The sequence below is a fragment of the Pollachius pollachius genome, assembly GCF_949987615.1.
Source record: "Pollachius pollachius genome assembly, chromosome: 3".
Classification (NCBI taxonomy): domain Eukaryota; kingdom Metazoa; phylum Chordata; class Actinopteri; order Gadiformes; family Gadidae; genus Pollachius; species Pollachius pollachius.
Window position 1 is genome coordinate 22741668 of NC_136936.1, and position 23616 is coordinate 22765283.

The 23616-nt window shown below is 44.8% G+C and overlaps 1 protein-coding gene across 1 annotated transcript in view; it reads right to left on the minus strand.

Moving 5' to 3' along the window:
* The window catches only part of LOC307073733 (calsyntenin-2-like), a 212852-nt gene that overhangs the window by 79841 nt on the left and 109395 nt on the right, over positions 1 to 23616 (minus strand). Inside the window, exon 3 of the mRNA XM_079733692.1 lies at positions 245 to 440. Within this exon, the coding sequence (XP_079589818.1) occupies positions 245 to 440 (196 nt within the window). The remainder of the gene's footprint in view (positions 1 to 244; positions 441 to 23616) is intronic.

The following is a 23616-nucleotide window of genomic DNA, read 5'->3' on the forward strand; positions in this document are numbered from 1 at the left end:
ATATATATATATATATATACAGAGAGAGAGAGAGAGTATAAATATAAATATCTATATCTATATATATACTATATATATGAAATGAAAGTAACTTTCTGAATGGAATGGAACAGACTATATATACTATATATATATATATATATATATATATATATATATATATATATATATATATATATATATAGTATATATAGACTGTACAAACAAGACTAAACTGTATTTCTGGTGTTGGTCTCTCTCTTACTTGTGGGACTTCTTGCCCTCGGTTCCCCCCGGCCCGGAGCCGCAGTCATGGGCCTGGATGATGAATGTGTACTCCTTCTGCAGCTCACAGTCCACCAGGCCCCGGGCCCTCAGCTGGCCCTCGCCCGACGTGCCGTTCAGCACCACCGCCTCGAACGGGGCCTCCAGCCCATGGATGTTGAAGGCGCAGATCTCCCCTGGAGAGCAAGGAAAGGGAACACTTGAGCTTTTTCCACAACATATATATGCCATTATTACAATGTATCCGTGAGTATGAAAAACAAATACAAAAGGGAGAAATTTCGGTGTGAGGACTTTAATAAAAGTAGCTGCAATAAGGTTAAAGGACTAGGGGAGCTGAAATAGTTTAATGGGCTCTTTCCCGCTCTCTCTCTGTTCCTCTCTCTCGCTCCATAGAGCTCGGCTGATTCCTACACAGAGCATTATGGTTGTGATTTAGCGGCGCTGTCCAGAGCAGACAGAGACAGAAAGAAACACAGTACAGACAGCTGAGTAAGGAGGGAGGCAGAGAAAGGGTATTTAAAGGTCAAGGCCATACCAACACACACCCACACACACCAACACACCCACACTAATTCACACAAGGACTAGAAATGAGCCACTGAAAGGCGTGTGTGACGTCCCCCCGTCCCTACGCTGAGTCTCTCTCCCGATAATTTATACAACCAAGCAACACTCACACAACACACAAGAACAATGGCGGAGAAAACCTCACTTTGGATGAGTGAGTCACGTGACATCAGACCAGAAGAATGGACCTGACAAGCAGCCCAAATAATCTGTGGTGCAGAAGAGAGGAAGGGACTGCGAATACATCTCGAACCAGCGGGAGGCTAGGGAAAACAACCCTCCAAAACAAACACATTTCAGAGAAAAGATTGACAGAAAGTGCGGGCGAAGACGAAGGCTGACTTTCATCAGCGGGTCCAACCGAGCGCCGTCCCTTTAAGAGCTGGCGAGGACAGTGATTCTCTGCCTCCCTTTGGCAGACGCAAGGTACATAGTGCTTTCACGAACACGGCGTGTAAAAAAGAAAACACTTAGTGGGCTATGCTCACACACCTGACCTGTGACAGCTAATTGCGCTGATATCACTTAAACTAACAGCAAGGGCTAAATTGGATTCCCAAGGAGCTGTGTGTGCCCATTGCTCCTGGCAAGTTCCGATTAAAGCAACTTTGTATTCCCTTTCGCCTTTCCTTTATCCCTGTCCCTTTCTCTGTCTCCCTCTCTTTCTCTCTCTCTCTCTCTCAGACCCTCTCTCTCCCTCTCTCTCTCTCCTTCTCTCTCTCTCTTCTTTCATCCTTTTCTGTCATATTGTCATCTCTCAAAATGCCCCACCTCTAACACTGCACTACCTCTCTCTCTCTCTCTCTCTCTCTCTCTCTCTCTCTCTCTCTCACTCTCTCTCTCTCTCTCTCTCTCTCTCTCTCTCTCTCACACACACACACACACAGACACACACACACACAAACACACACACACACAGAAACATACACACACACTATGCGACTCCCTGCCCGCCTCTAGCACGGAGCCTTGAAATGACGATTTGTCCGTGGAAGTGCTTTAGCAAAAGCGAAAGAGCGAGGAAGACAGATGAGAAGAGTGATGGCAAGAGAGGGAGGGAGAGAGAGAAGCAGAGAGAGATAGGGGATAGAGAGAGGGAGAGAGAAAAAGGGGGAAGGTGAGAGAGAAAGAAATAGCTATACGTCGGTGCTCTGTAAAGACACTGCGTGTTGCCTGAACAACAAATTATCCGAGTTCAATACTCTCCCACATAACAGCCAAGAGTGAAGAGAGAGAGAGAGACGGAGAGACAGAGAGAGGGAGAGAGAAAGAAAGAGAGAGAGCGACAGAGAGAGAGAGCGAGAGAGAAGACGTAAACCGCCATTAGGCCAACGGCTTGTGACAGGAGTGAGCGATAAGGCTCAACACGGTCGCGCAAGCCTCCATCCTGATGCAGCGTGTACAGGAAACACTCCGCGATGAAGTCCATTCTGGTCACAAAAGGAACAGGTCTGATCCTCTGCATCTGCTGACACGAGGAGGCCGGGGGACCAGACCGACTGCCCCCCTAACCACTGGCACACAGGCAACTCACAACACCGTTGAGGGGTTGGGTGGGAAGTTGTGGGTGGGTGGTGGGGTAGAGAGAAGAGAGGGCTAAGTGCTAACTATGAATGCTTATAGTGGCAGCATTAAAGTTGAGCAGAAACAAAATAGCAAGTAAAGGTCAATGTAGGTGTGTGTGTGTCCATCTTTTGCCATGTTACAATGCCCGAACAGTGCATATCGTCAACGTTGAAGAATACTTAAAAAGAAATGAAGTCCTTCGCCGTTAAGGCAAAGCCGAGACGGAATTACACACAGTATAGCAAATAGTATATATATCATATCTTGTTTGGGTACTTTCTCAAAGGTAATGCTCATCCTGCTCTTGGTATTTATATATATATAGTGCTGAAATCAAGCTGGAGCGGCCGGTTTCCGTTCTACTTCAAGCATCAGGCGCTGCAGATTCACGGTGGAGGGGATAAACGTCTGGGGGGCTGGCAGGAGCTGCCATGAAGGCTTATGTTGCTGCGGCGGTGAGGTGGGGGTGGGGGGGGGGGGGGGGGGGGTTGGCGTAGCACGGTGTGGGGTGCAATGTGGCACCAGCTGATGGAAGTGCTTATTACCATGGAGGGCCAAGCTGTGTCCCTGGCACGGCCCCCCGCCTCGATGGGCCGGGAAGACTCAGGCAGGGGCCAACGGGCCCCGGGAAAATGAGAAGTCATGTCCCGGTCTGTCGACGCAGACAACGCGGGAGACAACGATCACACACACACACACACACACACACACACACACACACACACACACACACACACACACACACACACACACACATACACACACACACACAAACACACACACGCACACACAACACAAGCACACACACACACACACACACACAAACACACACACGCACACACAACACAAGCACACACAGACATACACACACAGACACACTGATCGGCGGAGCAGCTTGTCGAACATGCAAGCGTCGATATGGAGGTCCGTGGACGTAGCGTTGGAGGGCGGGGGGTTGATGTGGGGGAGGGGAGGCCGGCAGAGCGTGGGAGAGGAGAGGTGAGGAAGAGGAGGAGGAGGAGGAGGAGGAAGAGGAGGAGGAAGATGGCCAGGGAGATGAAAAGGAGGGGAGAGTGAAGGGATCACATGAGTACCGCCCCAGGCCGGCCAGCGCAGAGCTCTCTAGTGGGACAAGAGTGTATGCTTGCAACACACAAACGTGCGCACACAATTGCTCACACACGCGCTCACACACACACCACACACGGACACGCACACCCCTCAAACCATGGCTCTGCCAGTTGGGCAGTTCTAATCAGGGCTGACAGGTCTTTCATCCTACTACTGCTGGAACAGATAGCGCAGAGTGTGGATATTGCCTTGTTTTCTACTCATTTCCTTCCAGACTCCGAGTCCTCTGCCAGGGGATGGGATACTAGTAGCGATGCTTAACGTTATTTTGTCTTTATAAACCCTGGCATGGGCCAAAGAATTCCTAAGTGCTTGTGTGCTGGTCTCCCCGCACTGTGTGGATTTATGTAGCGGTGCCAATTTCAGACACCGTGCCAATTTAGATTTGGCTTGAAATTTGCTCTTGTATCACTCACCCACAAATTCAGCCCCCCCCCCCCTTTTGTTTTGATCGCCCGCTTGCACGAGCACGTGCTGAGGAACTCACTCATAGACAATCCACACATATGCTCTGTGTGCAAACACGCACTTACACACACACACACACATACTGCGGGCACACAAACACACACACACACACACACGGACACACACAGACACACACACACCCCTCGCTACTGCGGGCACACACACACAGACACACCGCAACACACACACACACACACACACACACACACACACACACACACACACACACAAACACACACACACAGCACGGCCCTCTCAGCTGCAGTGCAGAGATAGTATGTCAGACGGCTAACTCAACAGTGAGCTGAAATTGAAAATGTTGTAATTATGCTCTTCATGAAATTAGCCAGCAGAGAAAAAAAACACAATCGAGAAGCCGTCCGTAGAAAAGATAAGGATTACTACTAATCAAGCGTGTGTGTGTCCAGACAGTAGTGTGTCAAACCATTGTGTGGGTCTGTGTGTGTGAGAGCGAGAGAGAGCGAGAGCAGGAGCAAGAGCGAGAGACATATTGTTGAAATTGAAGGGGGTAGAAGGGTGGTGTACTTTTAATTAAAAAACACACTGCCTCAACAGCGTGAAAGGGGGGCTCAGACATGATTTGCTCGACCTCTGGGTTGCTCATCAAGCTCCCTCGCTACCTCCCTCCTCCCTCCTCTCCCGTTTTCTCACCCTTAATTACATTAAAAGCTCCTCTCACAGAGTTAATGACAGCCCAGTGTCTCTCTGACTGAGTCAATACCCCCACCGCTTCTCTGCGTTCGCCACTCTCTCTGTGGGCAAAATATGTGTCTGTGTGTGTCTGGGTCTGTGTGTGTGTGAGTTTGTGTGTGTGGGGGTGGGTGTGTGTGTGGGGGGAATGTGGGTGTGTTTGGGGAGTGTGTGTGTGTGTGTGTGTGTGTGTGTGTGTGTGTGTGTGTGTGTGTGTGTGTGTGTGTGTGTGTGTGTGTGTGGTGGGTGTGTGTGTGTGTTTGTGTGTGTTATGAACAATATTGGATGTGTCTTTTCGCTCTGCTGGTGGAAGATGTATTTCACGCACGTCGGGAAAGGTGTTGGTTCATTTCTAGGGAAGCAGAAAGTGATGGGTGTCATATTTTCAGGGGAAACGGGGCAGCGCTTACGAAAACACAACAAAAGAGAAATGCTGCTTCTCGATCGGCCAACGTTATATTCAAATTGATTTTGGTGGAGCGCTCTGAAAGAGAACCTGACGTGAATGCTTGAGTGACCTGATACAGCGATAAAGACAGGGCTCTGTTTCTCTTTAATTAACTGAGCGGGAATCTTTACAGAGCAGAGAGGTCATCAAAGGTCATCATGCGTTCATGTCAGGATCGGAGTCCATCTCTCTGTGTGGTAGACAGAACGTAATAGCTACATTGACAAGATTATTTTTTGTTGTGTGCCATGATAAAACACAGAAGTACCCCGGTCTTATTCTAAAACTAAACAACTACTGAAAACATCCATCAAAAGAAGAAAAAACGTCAATGCTTCCACACTTTGCTATCTTGGATAATAAACACCCAACCTCCGACAGTCGATAAAGTTTAAACATTTTTTTTATTACAGATGGCTTTTGAGCAACATTTCTAATGCTCTGCATCAGGCCTGTCGCCATGCCAACACCACAGCAAGGCACTGCTTCAAACTGCCTATAACCGCCTAGCACCTGAGATGGCGCCGACGCCAGCGACCTCGCAGAGTCTGAGCCAACACATGATCAGGGTGTCGGTGCCACGACTGCAACTTTGCAACCGTTTCGCTCCAATCATTTTAAGGAGAAAGGATAGCTTACCGCGGGTTGTCAGGAAAGTTTCGGTGCATAGTGGTAATCCAGCAGTCATCACAACCGATATAATCAATATGGAGAAAACTATCTTTGATCGAACAAGAGCCTGGGAATGTGTCATTTAAAGTCAATACGAGGTCGCTGACCTTGAGGGAAACTTTAATAAATAGGGAAACATTGTAGTTTATTTGCCATTAGTTACCTTCACAGACCATGCCTCCGTAAAGTGTGCCCTGTTTTTCAAACTATAACACTATTTCCTTTTCAATTTGATGTTTTTTAAAGCAATGTGATCATGGATTGCCGCTCAAACCTGGAAATGGGAAAGGATGTCCCGCAATGTACTACTGATGTTACCAAATTTCCAATACTCTGCCTTCAATTTGATATGCCTTTCTCAATTGTCCCATCCCCCCAAGCTGATCTTTGCAACATTCAATTCTGACTGTATGTATGATAATAAAAGTAATAGATATCTGAAAGGAACCACTTGCTTCTGTGGCATCTGCCAGAATTTGATGTATGTATATATATATATATATATATATATATATATATATATATATATATATCCATTGCCATTACTGACAAAAATGAGATTCTATGACTGCTGTATTCCAAGTGCCTCACAGGAAAGCCTTGACCAAGCATTGATCGGCAGCCGGCGAATATCGCTAGTCAAATAACTCACCTCCACACACAAAGAGAAAAAGATGTTAAGGCAAGGAAAAGAGAATGAAAGAAAGAAAAATTGAAAACCAACGACTGAAAGGCCACGAAAGAAAAGGGCCAGGCTATGATCTATAAATGCAAACAAAAACACCATGCGAAAGCAATCACATTAAACACAGCCAGAAATCAATAGTTTCTATTTTTCCTCCTCTGTCCGCCAACGAGGCTCCGGGCCCGGGCTGGGGGGAGGGGGGGGGGGGGGGGGGGGGGGGGGGGGGGGGGGGGGGGAAGCATGTGTCCTTGTCTGAGCAAGGCCAGTTAGAGTTCAATGTGTTCAAATATCCGTGTCCAGGGTTTATGATCCCCGTTGAGCACTGAGCCCTCCAGGACCTGCTCTTTATTCACTTGATGAGCCTCCACCAAACACACACACTCACACACACGCTCACGCACACTCACACACGCTCGCCTGCACGGCCCCTCATCAGCCACGGCTACGCTCTATTATATGTAAGGTCAACAAAGCAGAACATTAAAATATTGGATTCTCTCCTCCCCCCCTCCCGGGAAAGAAGGGGGCGCGGGGCGCTCACACTGGCCTGCACAGCGAGCATGAAGGATGATGTTCACGGGGCCGGAGCAAAACCACCAGCACCGCAGGGAGGCAGCAGAATGAGGCAGGAGAATGAGGCACGATCAGTGGGAGCACATAGAGGAGGGTGCTTGGGTTGAATTAGCACGGGGTAATAGGGTGTGACCTGCAGTGAAGGCACACTCACGCGGCCCGCACGCGCAAACAAAACACTGAGCATCTGGGATACGTGTGGTGTATCGCACGTGTGAATGTGTACGTGGACTGTATGCATGCACGGCTGTTTCCTCCATTCAAAAGATATTCCAAAATATAGATTTTGATAATCAAAATGAAAAAATTAAAATGTACATTATATTATTGATGATTATAAATATGACGATAATACTTTATTTAAACAGCAGGTTTTTTATTCCAATGTTACAAATATCCTATCTAATTATTATTTTATTGTTTGTATTGTTTTAATTATTTGGGTTGTATTGTGATAAAAACAACACAGAATATTCATCTGCACCAGTGACCAAGGTGAGCCGTCCACCAGCTACAGTACTGACCCCCCATTTACAACTGGTAAATACATATTTTATATATAAACATAAAGTAGATAGACTGTATCAATAAAAAAAATGAATCATAATTTTCTATATATATATATGTTTTTTTTTTTTATTTATCAAAACTTTTTTTTCAATAAATTCACCCAGCAACCGCAATTCGAAGTTAGCTAGTAGCTCACCTGGCACAATGCATTTCTTCTGCTTGCGCGAGATGAATGGTCTCTGACAAATGAATGTAATAAACTGCACTAATGAATTAGAAATTAAGTGGAAATCTGCCTAAAAATGACCCAGAGATGCTTTGATTTCCCACACATTGTCCTAGGTAACAGCGATGTCCAATCACAGCAGCCGAAAGGATGGGCGCCGAGGCGGCAGAGCAGGGTGCAGTGGGCGTCAAGATGGATGGCAGCGCTTTTGGTGCAGGCGGGGAAAGAAAACCACGGCCTCGGGTGACAGTTGTTCTGTGGCTTTTGGCAGTGCTTACCTTTAGGGAGAGTGTGTATGTGTCTGTGTTTGTATGTGTGTATGTCTGTGTGTGTATGTGTGTATGTCTGTGCATGCACATCCGTGTTTATGTGTGTGCGTGTGTGTGTGTGGGTGTGTGTGTGGGTGGGTGTTCGCGTTCATGTCGCGTGCATGTGTCTGTGTGTGTGTGTGTGTGGGTGGGTGATCATGTGCATGTCGGTGTGGGTGTGCATGTAGGTGTCCGTGTGTGCGTGCGTGTGTGTTTGTGTGTGTGTGTATGTGTATGTGTATGGGGTGTGTGTGTGTGTGGGGGGGGATCAGTGGCAAGGAATGGACACAGGAGAGGAAGAGATTGGTATGAGTGAAGGGGGCAGGGTAGAAACACTGTGACAACAAGAGAATGTCAGAAAATAGCTGCAGTGAATACATTTGTCCCAGTGTATGCTGGGCGGAGCTCCCTCGAGAGAACCCCAAAAGAATACACCTTGCTCCAGCCACAGCAGCCTGTGTGAATACGGCTAGGGCACCAAAATATCCACATCATTGTACAGGAGGGGGATCCATCATGCGGTTGGCACAAATATATGATAATATACACACTTCCATTGTGCAGCCTTGGAGCTTGTTGCATCACATGTCCTCCACCCCAGCACCTCATTCATGAGGCTGTCTGTCGGCCTCCGCACTATGATGCTCAACAGAGGAGATGTGATACATGTGGCCTCAAGCAGGATGCATGACATTAACGTGTCCCGACCAATAGGACCATCTATGGAGTGTTCTAATGACGAGTCACAGCGCATTTCCACACCTTAGATGTGACGGAAAGCAGGGCAAAGAAATAGACAGAGTAGTCGATGGAGCGCCTCACATATATCCCTGGACTTGGAGGCAAAGTGTTCCCAAAACTTCTCATCGGGCTCATTGGGGAGAAGTTTTGCATTCGCACTGGGCAGGGTCGTGAAAAATGACGACTACTTCTTAAACTCTATTCACTAAAGTGTTTCAGCACCGCTGCACGCTGTAACGGTGGAAATTGGGCCAGAGGCCTGAGAGAGGAAGGGCGGATTGTACCATTTATTTGGATGTGTACGTGCGTTGGTGCGTGTGTGTGTGTGTGTGTGTGTGTGTGTGTGTGTGTGTGTGTGTGTGTGTTTGTGTGTGTGTGTGCATGTGTGTGGGTGTGTGTGTGTGTGTGTGTGTTACTATGGAAAAACATAACATCACATACACATGCTCTGAGGACATTATGTGCTCTGCCTATATATGTTTCCCATCACCTTGTCAGTAACCTGTTGGTGTGTGTGTGTGTGTGTGTGTGTGTGTGTGTGTGTGTGTGTGTGTGTGTGTGTGTGCGTGCGTGTGTGCGCACGCGTGTGTGTGTGTGTGTGTGTGTGTGTTTGTGTGTGTGTGTGTGTGTGTGTGTGCCTGGGGGTATGTGTTTGTGTGTTGAGGATGGGGAATGAGAGATGCAGGTTAGGGAAGAGGTGAAACGGGAGGGTTGCAACCCTCTACATCACGTAGACTCGTACTGTTTATGAGTTGTGTGTGTGTGTGTTCCTACGTGCGTGTGTGTGCGTGCACAAAGCTACTACAAGATGCTCTATTGTTATGTTGTTATTGCCTTCCTTCCCTGACAACTCAAGCCGACAGAGCAGACTCTCTTCATCATCTAGGTTCTCAGGCGTAAGTTCCTGCCTGCCATGCTGCATGGTTACCAGCATAATGCTCACCATTCTCTTTAAATTAGGTCATTCAATGATGTTTCCCTTAAATCATTCATTCCTTCATTCATTCATTCATTCGTAATTCCTTTATTCATTATTAAATCATTCATTTGCTTGTAATCGTTTGTATCAGAAGATATTTTCTTGCTTTTTTTTCATCCACACTGAATGTAATTGCATATTTTGCTCAATGTACTGTGAAGTATTTCTCCTGTCGTCTCCCGGTTGCTCGACGGAGCCAGTGGAGACCTTCCATCCACCTGCTACACTCTGCGGCTCTCCGGCAGTCAGGTTGGCCACACACAAGCCCAGACATACACACACACACAAACGTAAACACAATAACATATACTCTATACACTTGCAGTACACTCAAAGTGTACTACAAGTGTGATTGAAGTTGGCAATTAGCAACCAATAATTTTCCCCCAATGTCTGCTCATGTATTTATGTTTATTTTGGCTGAGCAGGTTTCCCTCTCATTGGATCAGGGGTCACATGATTCAGAATATCCCTTCCAATGCTCCCTCCCCCCCCTTGGTTACCATACTGATTACCACTGGAATGGGTACCGCACCCCTTTATCGCTTCACATGTAGGGTTTTATTCCACGCAGGCACACATAAGCATGCACAACCACACTAACACATAAACGCACACACACACAAATACACACACACACACACACACACACGCACGCACACACACACACACACAAACACAGAATTTGCAGAAGAGCATAAACTGGAGAAGCTAAATAATCCGATTAGCTCCATACATTGTAGCGCTGACTCATGCTCACACCAGGAACAGAACGGCAAGTAAAATGAAGAACAGAAGCCCCACAATTAGCCTCTCTCTGCCATGTGTTTATAGCTGGGCTCTATATGGGGCCATACAGCTATGCATATGGCTTCTGAAAATTAGCCTAATCCACGATAGCGTATCCTCCTATAGTCTAGAGTACGGTAAATCGGAGGAACTGTTTGCACAAGCAACTGCACACAATGAATGCCAATTATTTTTTTAAACCCATTGATGCTGCTTCTTTTCAAAATAATATAATTGCACATTTAGTCTAGTAAGAGCAGCGTTTGAATACACTTGTTAATTGAGTCCACCTGTTACATCATTTCAACCACAATGAGAACTGACTCTCTGTTGTATAGTTTAGATTTTGACTGTGCCATCAGACCGCACGCTTATTATATACTGTTATATACTGATGCTACACACCCACATTATCTCTAATGTGTGTGTGTGTATTTGTAAGTGTGCTTAGCTGAGCTCTCTAGGTCTATTGTCCATAATGGCTCTGTCGCAAGTCGTTGTTTGGTTCTCCCATGCAGCCTTTGTAGCGTTATTTGTGGCTGCTAGCCGCATAACTTCGGCAGTGTAGTTCAACAGTATGACAAGGTGTTTGATACAAATGCAAGACAGCCGTAGTGGAACAATATTTTAATATCTTAATATCTTAAGCCACCCACAAAAAAATGGAACCAGTTATTGAGCCTGCACTGCTTTTCAATAATGTCCAACTCAAATAACAATGAAAACACAATGCAACGATACAGTGCATATCTAAAAGTCCTACATCTACCATAAATATACTAAGTTATGTACAATACATGCATGCCATACAAAGGCAGTCTACAGGACAACAGGTTTATACAAGTCTTCTAAACAACACTACATGGTTTTGTTTTGGCTGTAAATACAAAAATATGTATCAACCCGAACGCTGCTGGCTTCTTTCTTGGTATAGTACAATAGTCACACACCATACGTCTGATCCATCTCTATACTTGTAGGCCTATTGATAAACACGCTGCAGAAATAGATGAGGACGACTGGCCCAGGGTGGACCAATCAACACTCTCTTGATGATATGGGTGGACTGTATGCTAAGGCTAACTGATGCTACTGCTGGAGGTGAACCATTGCAGGTGTTGGGTAAAGCACAAGGCGGAGGGTATGTTTCGGGGTTTCAACACACACATACACAAACACACACACACAAAGACACCATTAACTGGATGGAATTCAACTGCTCAAAGTTGAAGTAGTTCTGGCCATGATCAAAACATAAGAAGGTACTATAAATATCAGTTAATCATATCGCTAAGTATTGACCAACGTTGCTAAGCTATAACTAAGTTAACTATCTAACAGTGTCCTTCAGAACTTTCACAAATGAATCACAAGAAACTCTTTTTGTTAACACAATAGACTTGAATAGATTTGGTTGCTACGGCACACTTGCTAGAGCTGCTGCCCCTGTGACCCGACCCCGGACAAGCGGTTGAGGTGAGGATGAGGAAGAGGCGCACTTGCACCAAGTATAGCACCAAGTATAATGCGACAGCAGACGCTGTCGCATTCAACAGCTTTGACAGAAACAACTAGAACTCTGTATTGCGATGTCCGAGTAAACTGCAGCAACAATGCAAATTCATCTCTGCTAATGTATTGAGTGTTTGAGGTACGTCAGCTCACTCATGTGGAGAACACTCCTTGTACTAATTTTAAATTGAGGGTGTGGTTTGCGTGTGCGCTGTACAGAACATTTGCCGGAAGGATAACTTTAACCTATGACGTAAGGTTTTTCATTCACGTTCACTTTTTTTTTACTTGCGAATGTGAGTTTAAAGGCCTGACTAAAAAAAGATGAGAACGAAAATGAAAACGGTGCACATTTTTCTTTTGAATCAAGCAGCAAGAAAGTTGTACCATGACAAGTTTGAGTTTATTCGCCTTGCTTGACATCGCAAAGTCCTGTGATGTGACTATTTGTGCGCATGTGCACATCGTGATTAAAATGCTTAAACAATCTATATCGTGCAGCTCTAGTATAAACCAAATGTCAAACACAATAACTCAAAAAACGGACATAATGTCTTTAATACAAACTTTGTGAACCATACACGCCCCAAGATTATTATTACCTGCCCAGCAACCAGGTGAAAAACACACGTCCCGACTAACTCCTTTTCCTGCTGTATCAGGAGCAAACCATTATTTGAATTTGCGGGGGTGGGCCGAAGGTCCAATTACGCGGGAGCCTTTTTCACATCTCTGGTCCCACTCACGTTCTGATGTGTGCCTTAGCTCGAGATGACTGGTGCTGACTACCAAACAGACCCAATCACGGGCTAAATAACGCTGCCATTTACTGCACTGTGCACTTAGCGCCATTATAAAGGCTAGTTTCAGCAAAATAAAGGCAATTACGAGCGTGTCACTTCGCAGGGTAATAAGGTGTTTGAAATGCCACCCATGGTTTCCCATGGAGCGACAGCGAAAAAAGACTGCTACGCTGAGTCCTATAGCTTTGTTGCCATATTAGCACAATTACCTGTGCCTTGAAATGGGATGCCACCCACAGAGGATAATAACAAACCCAGAACTCTGTGTGGATCCCACCAATGGCTGCTCATGTTTTTACCAGCGTTTATGTTTATTTTACAGCTCCAGCGAAGCGCTGACGGGAGTCTGGTTCTAATAGTCGCCCTCGGAAAGGGTGAAGTAAGACATGTTTCCTTCATCACAGCTCCAGTGAGAGTGAATGATGAGTTGAGGTGATGTTTGGAGGGTTTTAACCCCCGTAAAACACAAAGGCAATTAGAGCAAACAAGATAGTAATTAACATAAGAGGTACAATCTCTCGCTAGAATTAACGTGTAGCCTGATAACCATCAAGCTATTAGGAGGTCATGGATTAGTGAGCAAACAGGGTTTATCTAAGAGTTTGTATTGAGGAAATGATTCATGTATTATAATAATTAAACATGTAATTTGTTAAAACATGTTTAATAGGTCTTACACTATGCTTAATAACTTTTTTTTTGTTTATGACAATTTATTTATGTAGGGTCAATGTGAAAGTCCACCAACACTTCAGAATAACAAATTCTATGTGAAATAACAGACTGCTTTGGAATGAAAAAGGCCTACCATGTTATATTATTATTAACTATCTAATAAATAATTATTATTAGTATTATTAGGTATGAAAGTTTACTGATTCCTTGATTGGCTTCTAGGAAACACGACCCCCATGTCATGATACACCGGCAGCCAAGCCAGGCTAGGCTAGGCTAGGCTAGGCTAGGCTAGGCTAGGCTAAGCTAGGCTCTATTTATGCTCTGCCAGCTAGCCAATTAACTCTACCACTTTGGCATTGCCGACTGCATCTAATCAGCAAGGCACATTAACTAGCGAATGTATGCTGTCGTCTCCCAAGGGAACAACACACCCATGGTTTATGTTCAACCACAGGGCCTGTGCACATCAACACACCATCTCAGTGTAAAGGATGACTGACAGACTGGCAGACGGATTATTCAAACCAAATGCTTCAGATAACTGTCAGTCGCATCCTAATGGAGCATAATGCAAAAATAATGAGGCCTTTGTGGGTGGATAAATGAGAAAACAAAAACACATTATGGAATTTTAAACAACACATAATCATGCTTCTTTGTTTTCAGCACTTGTAATCAACATTTAATTGAAGGACGGGCAGATTCTTGAATAAAGTCGTATAATAACAGCACTGTACTGGGACCTCTCCACACCTAATGCACAGAGAGAGTTGATATTCCTCTAAGATGTCAGAGCTCTGTTATCAAGCCAGGCAATTGCCTAAGGTTTTACTTCCCTTGCCCTATGGGAATCACTTCGGGTTGTGTGTGTGTGTTTGTGTGTGTCGGTGTGTGTGTGTCTGCGTGTGTGTGTGTGTGTGTGTGTGTGTGCGTGTATTTGTGTGCGGATGTGTGTTTATGAGCATAGGTGTGACTTTCGATATACGCAATATAAGCCTTCGTAAATGTGTGTGTTTATGTGTGCAAATACTTGTATCTTCACAAACACACACACCTACACACACAAACACACACACGCACACAAAGGCTTGGCGTTCCGAATGTTGGCTAAGCTGATCGCTGCTGACTGCTTGCTGGCTGAGAAGGCTGATAAGTGAGCCGAGAGTGTGTCCGCTGTCCCCCTGATGGGAGCGGGCCCCAAATGTCAGCATGGCGGCCCCTTCTCATGGCCCTCTCACCGCCACATATCGTCATGTAGCATGTGTTGGTGGAGGGATGTCTCCATGCAGTCCAAATGTGTTGTATAAGTCACACGCCCCACCCCTCACTCTCTCCCTCTATCCCTCTCTTTCTCTCCCTCCCTCTCTCTCTACACACCACACCATCCAATATGGTGGTTCTTGAGGATGATGATGATGATGATGATGATGATGATGATGATGATGATGATGATGATGATGGTTGAGTTTTTCATGCAGCCTGCTGTTGATAGACTTGAGTGCTGCTTTGAGTTTGTCAACAAGGAGAAAATAAATGACAAACATTTCTTACAAAGAGCAGATTTCTCTATTCACTGTCTGCCTCTTTCATACAACCTTTTTGGCATTCCTGCAAAAAATGGAAACTGATGAAAACGCAAATGCACAACACACACAGACTCTCTCAGAGTCTCTCTCTCAGACACAAACAAACACACACACACACACACACACACACACACACACAAACACACACACCTCTTCTTACTATATATTAGGAATTAGACCATTGTACTACTGTTAAACGACTACCATTAAACGATAGGTTAACAACAATGATTCGCAAATAGACCCATTAGCAATAAATAATGATCTTAAATGAAACTGTAATGCTATAAACTGAGCCCTGATTGTCTCGGTGTACATAACTTGTCCAGCAAATCTAAATGTTAACAATTGCAAAGGCTGACAAATGGTCAATCTGTTGGCTTCCCGACTCTGTGTGGGTTGAGTTTAAACGCTCACAGCCAGGACAAACTGAAAGGGAGGAGAGCATATTAAACTTTGTGTGCTCACCTCATAAACAGCCACAAACGCCAGAGAATAAGTGCTATTGAGTACAGAGCATTAAGCACTGCAAGCAAGGCCAGCACCGTGTTAACAATAAACATATCCCTTCCGATGATTCTTCAATGGGCAGTTTATAAACATCGGAGTGTGCATAATTTATTTTAGTTTCGTAAAATTTGTGTATAATTTGTTTCTGTGGTGGGTAGCCCAGGCCTGCATCTACGTTTTGTTGTTAAACTGCGTTATTGTCCTCAGAAAAAACCTATGTATTCTCCCTCTCCCATTCTCTCTCTCTCTCTCTCTCTCTCTCTCTCTCTCTCTCTCGCGCTCTGGCTCTCTCTCCCACACACAACTTGTTACCTGCCAAGCCAATCTTATTGTGGCTGCCCTGATCCTTTGCTCCAGCCAAATCTTTCATAAATGACAATCGAACAAATTGAATTTCCTGTCTGCTTGGGCCTTTATTCAAATGGCAGGCCATTTAGAAAGACAAATCACAAAAAAGCAAAGAAAAAACAAATTATGTCTTTCTACCTTAAGTGGTCAGCATTCTTCAATAGAAGAAGAAGTCGATTTAAATTCGACTGGCTAAGACATCTTTCGCAGACCTGTTTTATACTCAAGGCAGTTCTGCACGTTCCATTAGTGGAGACCAGTGGGGTGTGTGGAGACCAGGAAATAAGACCAAAGTAATTCATCACCACCGTGCTTTTCTGAAGAATCACACACAGAGACCTGTGTGCGATTCGAGATCTGCTGAGATTTTGTCAAGTTACAAATCTCTGAGTTGCAGAAAATGCCGAACAGGAACTTTGGTTGGAATGTGCGTTCTTTTGTTTTCTTCGCAATCACAAAATGTTCTTCTAACGACCTTGCCAAACTTATTTTCCCCCTGTAATATGCTACCCACTTAAGGGAAAAGAGGCAACACTCTCAAACGGCATTCCAGTACCCAAAGTACCTACTTTGCTAGTGGTATATCTACCTGTCTTTATTTTACTTTCCAGAATATTTGCCTCTTCATAGTTATAAAGCATTCTTAGCAACGATTGAAAATTTAAAATTGTAGCTTTGATTGTAGTATTTTCAGTGACATTGTGATGATGCTATTGTTGCATTGTTGTGCATACGCTATTGTTGTTGTGTTTGGTGGAGAGCAGAAACCACTGATGAGGTGACGTCATGACCTCAGTTTATACTTTCAACATAATCTTCTTAGTATAAAAGCCATCTTCAAACTCGTCTTTAAACTCGTGAAAGCTGGATAAGTAAGGGGGGGGTGGTAATCAACTGAGGGGGAAGTGAACTTAAAAGGCCTGATGGGTTTTTAGAATTAGAGTGGAGTACTGGAGTCGAATAATTCGATGGAGGTTGGAGAGACGAGACGGCCAGAAGCCTGGGAGAAAGGCAGCGAAGGGTGGTCTAGCTAGAGTGGTAAATAGAGAGAGAGAGAGCGAGAGAGAGCGAGAGAGAGAGAGAGAGAGAGAGAGAGAGAGAGAGAGAGAGAGAGATAGATAGATGTGAGGGGATTCACTTCTAATGCCAACCCCACTCAGTGTGTTTTTATTGCATTAGGAGCTACGTGAGAGAAACTTGCGCTGGTGGGCTGACCTTCCATCTAACTCTACAAACGAATAACCTCATCTCCCCTGAGGTTACCATCCAACCCCCGCACACACACTCAGACACACATCGCAATGTGAGGTAGTATGCATCACGCATTTAGACAGCAGGACACACAGCTGCCCACACACAGCACCAGGCTCATGACAATCACTGGGAATTCATGTCATTAAATAAATTACTTCATAGATAAACAAATTAATATCCATGGGCACATTTTGGGGTTTGGAGCCATAAAAGGATAGGTTCTTGTCGTATAAAGCAATTGGCAGTTGGATAGATAAATAGATATTCGTCCTTTTGGAAATTCAACATTTGCAGTGCAAGAATCGTTTGACACACAAACAGACAATTAAAATTCCGACAACCACAAAGACGACAGCAACAACATCCAACAACAACAAAAACCCCACCCTAATCCCCATACACACAGCCTATATCCCCAAAGTGCTCTACATAGTATGAGGTAAACTGCGTTATTCACCCAGACAGAGGAGTAGAAGTGCATCTTCCCATCTACCACTAGTTCTTCTGATGGATAAGCGGTTATAACACTTGACAGCCCAACCCCCCACCAGCCTCTCTACCTCATTTGTGTCGCCACCGATGACAAAATAAACCAATAGATGCCCGCTAAATTAATTAATCAACGGATGGGTTGATTAAACACATTCAATAATGAACAAAATTAACGAATGAAACAAGACGCACGACAAGAGAGCTGAACATGTGTACAACTTTCATTCTGTTTGCTTCACAGCCTGCCCGGCCTCGAGTGAACCTGACAGCAAATCACTATCTTCTACAAATATTTTCCAAAAATCTCCACAAAGTAAAAATTGGCGTGGATGAATTGTGTTTTAGATCACGTTTTAGATGCTCTGTACTCAACACAACAAATTAAAGTTCAAAGATCGGAAGATTAAATCATTTTTTCTGGGCTTATCTCGACTAGGAAAACCTCAGCAACAGTCAACAATATCCAGAAAGGATTGGATGATCCTGTTGTCGTTTCCCCGCTCCCTCACCAGGCAATCAATGCGTCTGCAATTAGTAGCTCTCTAATTGGAAACCATTGTTCTGAGTGCGCGCTGAGGAAGTCCATTCATCAATATGGAATTAACCAGCAGCCACTTAGGATGCAGTTGCGACCATTGAGTCCATTAGTATTGGAATCAATTAATTTGTGTCGCCCGCTGCAATCATGCCTGGAGGATGCACATGGGATTTCATGAGTATGTGAGTGTGTTTGTGTGTGTGTGTGTGTGTGTGTGTGTGTGTGAGTGTGTGTGTTTGTGTGTGTGTGTGTGTGTACACTAGAGCCATTCATCAGCTGCGTCGTGGTTCATGCATCGAGTGGAAAACACGGTAGAGGGGGAGCGAGATTAAGAGTGGGTGATAAGTGATGCAGAGCTATCAAATAAAGACTGAAACAAAGAAAAAGTCGTAGCAAACTAATACCTGTGGAATAACCAGTAACTTCTTCCCGCCACTAGAAAAACACAATGCTTGAGGATATAACTTTTAATAAAGGAGATATGCTACATGTCCATTTTCTCTTGTTGGAGGAAGTCACAACAACCGTTTTACTTCGAACGCAACCACTCCATCCATCTGCATTAACCATGACAGATCTCGAACCGCTTAAACTCCAAAAGAATAAAGAAAAAAAAAATAAAGTGTACTTTAGATGTGAGGAATAAATGTCACTCATCCCCAATGACGGTGTGAAAAGGAAAATCATTTAGCGCATCCTCCTCAGCCACATCGGTGAGATCCAACAGGTCATAAAGCATCCTCATCTGCCACTGCCACACTTGAAATCCTCAAGAGAGCTGTCACACTGGTGGATGTATCATTATAAACGACGAGCGATCTGTCAGATTTCTACAGCTCTGCCGTGTTCTCTGACACACCGATAAAACTCTCCTCTTGTCTTCACACGGCCTCCCCCTGTCTCACTGTAGTTCACATAGACACATGCAAACTGGAATCTTCCCCCTGCCTCTCCTTCTCCCTCTGTCTTTCACCCTCTCCCTCTCTCTGTCTCTTTACCTCTACCTCTCTCTCTCGCCCTCTCCCCCCTCTTCCCCTCTCTCTCTCCCTCTCCCCCTCTTTCCCTCTCCCTCTCTCTCCCTCTCCCTCTCTCTGTCCACTTACCTCTCCCTCTCCCTCCCTCTCCCTCTCTCTCCCTCTCCCTCTCTCTGTCCACTTACCTCTCCCTCTCTCCCTCTCTCTCCCTCTCCCTCCCTCCCCCTCCCTCCCCCTCTCCCCCTCGCTCTCTCCTTCTCATAGAACGCGGGCGCCGTGAGGTAAGAGAAATGTGTTTGCCCAGTAACTCTGCTGGTATTTCCGAAATCATAAATGTCATCGTTATTGGCGAACACATTCAAATTATAGAGTACCCGCGGACACATCGCAGATGGGGACAGAAGCTAATTCCAGTGCTGTGCAACCAACCTGCCCAAGCTTAATATATACACAAGCAGTTCACGAAAAGGAAGCATCCATCGCCAGGCAGCGTGCGTAAAGGCAATACTGAGAGCACCTGTACTGGCACAAACCAAAGCTCATTTGGGTTAAAGGGTTTATCCACCAGCTATATCATGCTTAATATGCAGTATATTTCTGAATTGTTGCATTACCAGCTTGTTGCATTGATTTATGCTCACCATTTCCCTTCAAGTTAACATGTTTCTGGCAGTGGGTCTTTCACAGCCGTTAAACTGTTGAGGCGTACCATGTGTGTGTGCTAGAGCTGTTCCCTCAGATGGGGACATTAAAAGGAGCCTGGGTTGGGACAGAACCCCTTGAGGTAAGACAGAGAGAGAGAGAGAGAGAGAGAGAGAGAGAGAGAGAGAGAGAGAGAGCGAGAGAGAGAGAGAGAGAGAGAGAGGGTTTGGAGGGTAGGAGGCTCAACTCAAGTAACACAAATCTGGGAATTCTACCTTGATCATAGTGACATGAGTAAAGTGCACTTATAATAAGATAACAGATATAAGTTGCTGTTAATTCAATATATACCATACATATACTGTATATATATATATATATATATATATATATATGATAGGCCTACATATAAATATTTATATATGTTTAAATTAATAATTATTAATTACAATTAAATTAAAATCGTCTGTACATGATATATGTGCAGTCAATACTGATAGATATAGGGTTAAAATAAAATCTAAAACTGATACATTCTATCTCTAAAAAAAATCATGGCTCTCACCCACGCCACTCTGCCAACCGAGCTATGCTCCTTTGCATCACACAGTCCCACAGTCAGTCAGGGTGAACCAAACACTTTCTTGACCTTATTGACTTTTATTCTGAAAGTCTCCTGCCTACTCACTGGGAGGGGGTGATTTGTACACATTGCACATGCTTCAAAGAACAACTTTGAATAAAAATAGTATAATCCCATTATTTTCCACAAGTGCTGAGCGCACATCTGCACACACAAATACATACACACACAAACACACAAACACACCCGTGCGTGCACAGTGACCTCCTTGATCGACCGGTACGTCCAAGTGATTCCAATCAGCAGGGGGTCTGAGAGTGCTAAATGGCCGTTGGTGGCCAGCCTCTTAATTGAGAGATTGACAACATAGACAGGATTAAGTTGCTAAAACACCTTGCAGTGCGTGGCGCCACAGCCCTGCGAGTGACACAACCACTATGCCCAGAGTCGCCCTGAAATACACCAGCTCCCACCTCTGACAGTCTCCTATGAAGTGTAAGGTGCCACGGGGGACACTGGGACTCTGAGATCCAGAAGCCATTAGCAGCCGTACTCACCCATTTCACACCCCGGCCGCACATGCAGAGACACACACGCACGTAAAGCATACACACCCATGGGTAGACGCAACACGTATAGGGAAAGCCAACAGGGTCAAAACTACATCTCATTGTCGACGTGTATTCGTTAAAATTGATGTAAAATGCGGGCATTATGAAAGGTTAAAATCACAGTTTTAGCGGGAACAAGCTTTTTTACGCATTAGATAATGCACTGAAAGCTGTTCAGTTGAAGTTGTTAAGGTTGAAGAAAAGCAGAGTAAAAAAAATGAGGTGTTCCGAAAACCTAAACTCTGTATTTTATATTGATTGGAATGAATATAAACAACATTTTCTGCAATCTGAAGCCAGACGCACACACGCGTACAAAAGCAAGCCCCCATTTCGATGTATGAATAATGGAATGCACTTGTTCCGTATTTGTTTTGTCTATATATGTGTGATATGTAAGCTCAAACTCACTTACTCCGGTTTGCCGCTTGACGTTTTGCCGTACTGACACAATACTAATAGACATGCAACTGTCAAAGATTTCCAGGAACGGGGGACATAATTATTTTTATCGGCCAGAGCCAGGGCCACGTCAACTCCTTTCGAATGCAGCATGAGTATTATTACGATCAAGTTTAAAACTCTAGCGCCATCTCATATCTAACATTATGTAAAGGCCTATTAGAGATGGCCCTCATTCCAGCATTGCATGCTAACCAAGGATAAAGCAGCTAACAAACTGAGAGCCATATCTTGGCTAATGATACCTAAAAGCTTATAAGTTGGCTTTCAGGAATAATAAAAGCCCATTGACAAGGTCCTTGAAGCAATCCTCTCTGCCAGGTTGTGCAAAATAAACGGATTGGCTAAAAGAGAAGAGTGCATGAAAACAATACAAAAAAATGCACTTTTATGCATGCCTCACACAACAAACTCAAATCAATCGAACACTGGTGAATCCATCAATTTGGAAGATCATTTCCCTCAAAAACATGGAAAAAAGCCCTAAGACAGTACTCTTAATGAGTTTGGATGGAAAATAAACCGTGTTGTGATCCTTCTCTGCCATCTTCTGACTGACAGGACGTGAGGTTCCTCGTCGCGTGCTGAGGCTCCCCTCTGTAATCATAGACAGTGGATTCTAATTATTGCGGAGCCACGCACACATGCCTTTGGAGCTAAACTGCGCTTTTCATCTACGAGAAATGATGAAAAATAGCCCTGCTCATCCCTGCGGGCATGCCTCGTGCTCTGATCGCCCCCTCCTCCCTTCCGGAGCATCCGCTGTGTCTTTGGAGTATTTTCCGATGCTCCGGCTGTGTGTAGTCTTTCACTCGGGCTCTTCCATGCGTTCAATCTGCCATGTGCAGTTGTTGTTTCGCTTCCATTTTCCCTATTTCTCTGTTCACAAAACAAGCCCTTTTGAACAGGAGCACTTGAAACTCATGATAAGCACATAATTCAAACAAAGAGACGGCTATTTGCATGTGAGGCCGGGAGGTGCTGTGCACTGGGAGGGGGTGCAGGGTGGATGGGGTTCTCTGAGATAAGGAGAACAGAGAATGGAATGGGTGGGAAAGGGTGGAAAGAGGGCTGACACCGTAGGGCGCCACAGAGGACATAAGAAAAACATACCTGCACGACACACAAACACACAGAAATTGAATGAAAGAGCCGAAACATACTCGCGCATTGCAATACCATAGGCTGTTAACATTCTCAGGGAATCACAGGTGCACATACACATGTATTTGTGATGCTGTACTACGGAACAAACATAAAACACATGGTTGTTTCCACACAAAGGGCCCTATTTTAACGGTCTGAAACGCAAGTGAGAAATGTCAAGCGCAAGTAGCTTTGTGGGCGGTTCTATGGCGATGTTGCTAGTTTACCGGCTTAAAAATGACTTGTATTTTTAGGCCGGTAAACCAATGTTTTCTCACGATCAAATACTCATCAATCCTTAAAATGATGTACATGTACACGATGTCTGTGTCAAGAAAATATGTGTTTGCTGTACGGTGTTTGCAGATGCATTGATTTAAAAGTACAACTTATTACCGCTGTATCAGCTGTTCTTTCCCAAATAATTTACCAAGAATGTGTGGCTAGGTAGATGAGAGAAGCAAAGTGTATGCGCGAGGTGCACAAGCAACATTATGCATGCGCCCTTAAAATAGCATCTGAACAACGCGCCACTGACTTTAAACCAGGTATTTCCTGGTTTGTGGCGCAAGTGATTTCTGAAACTGCAAAATAGCACCAGGGAACGTTTGCGCCAGAACACGCCTCCTCCTTTCGCCGTACCGCCCCTTGGGGCGCAAGATCATTCCCTAATTTACCGACGCGTAGCGCAGGAGGGAAAAGAACGCTCTGCGCCAGTTGCAAACTAGCAACGACACATGCGCAAGTGAGAAAGTCTATTGCACCGACACAATCACAATCATTGCTCGGTATGATGAATAAAACATGCTGGTGTCTTTTGTGGAAACGTGGATGTC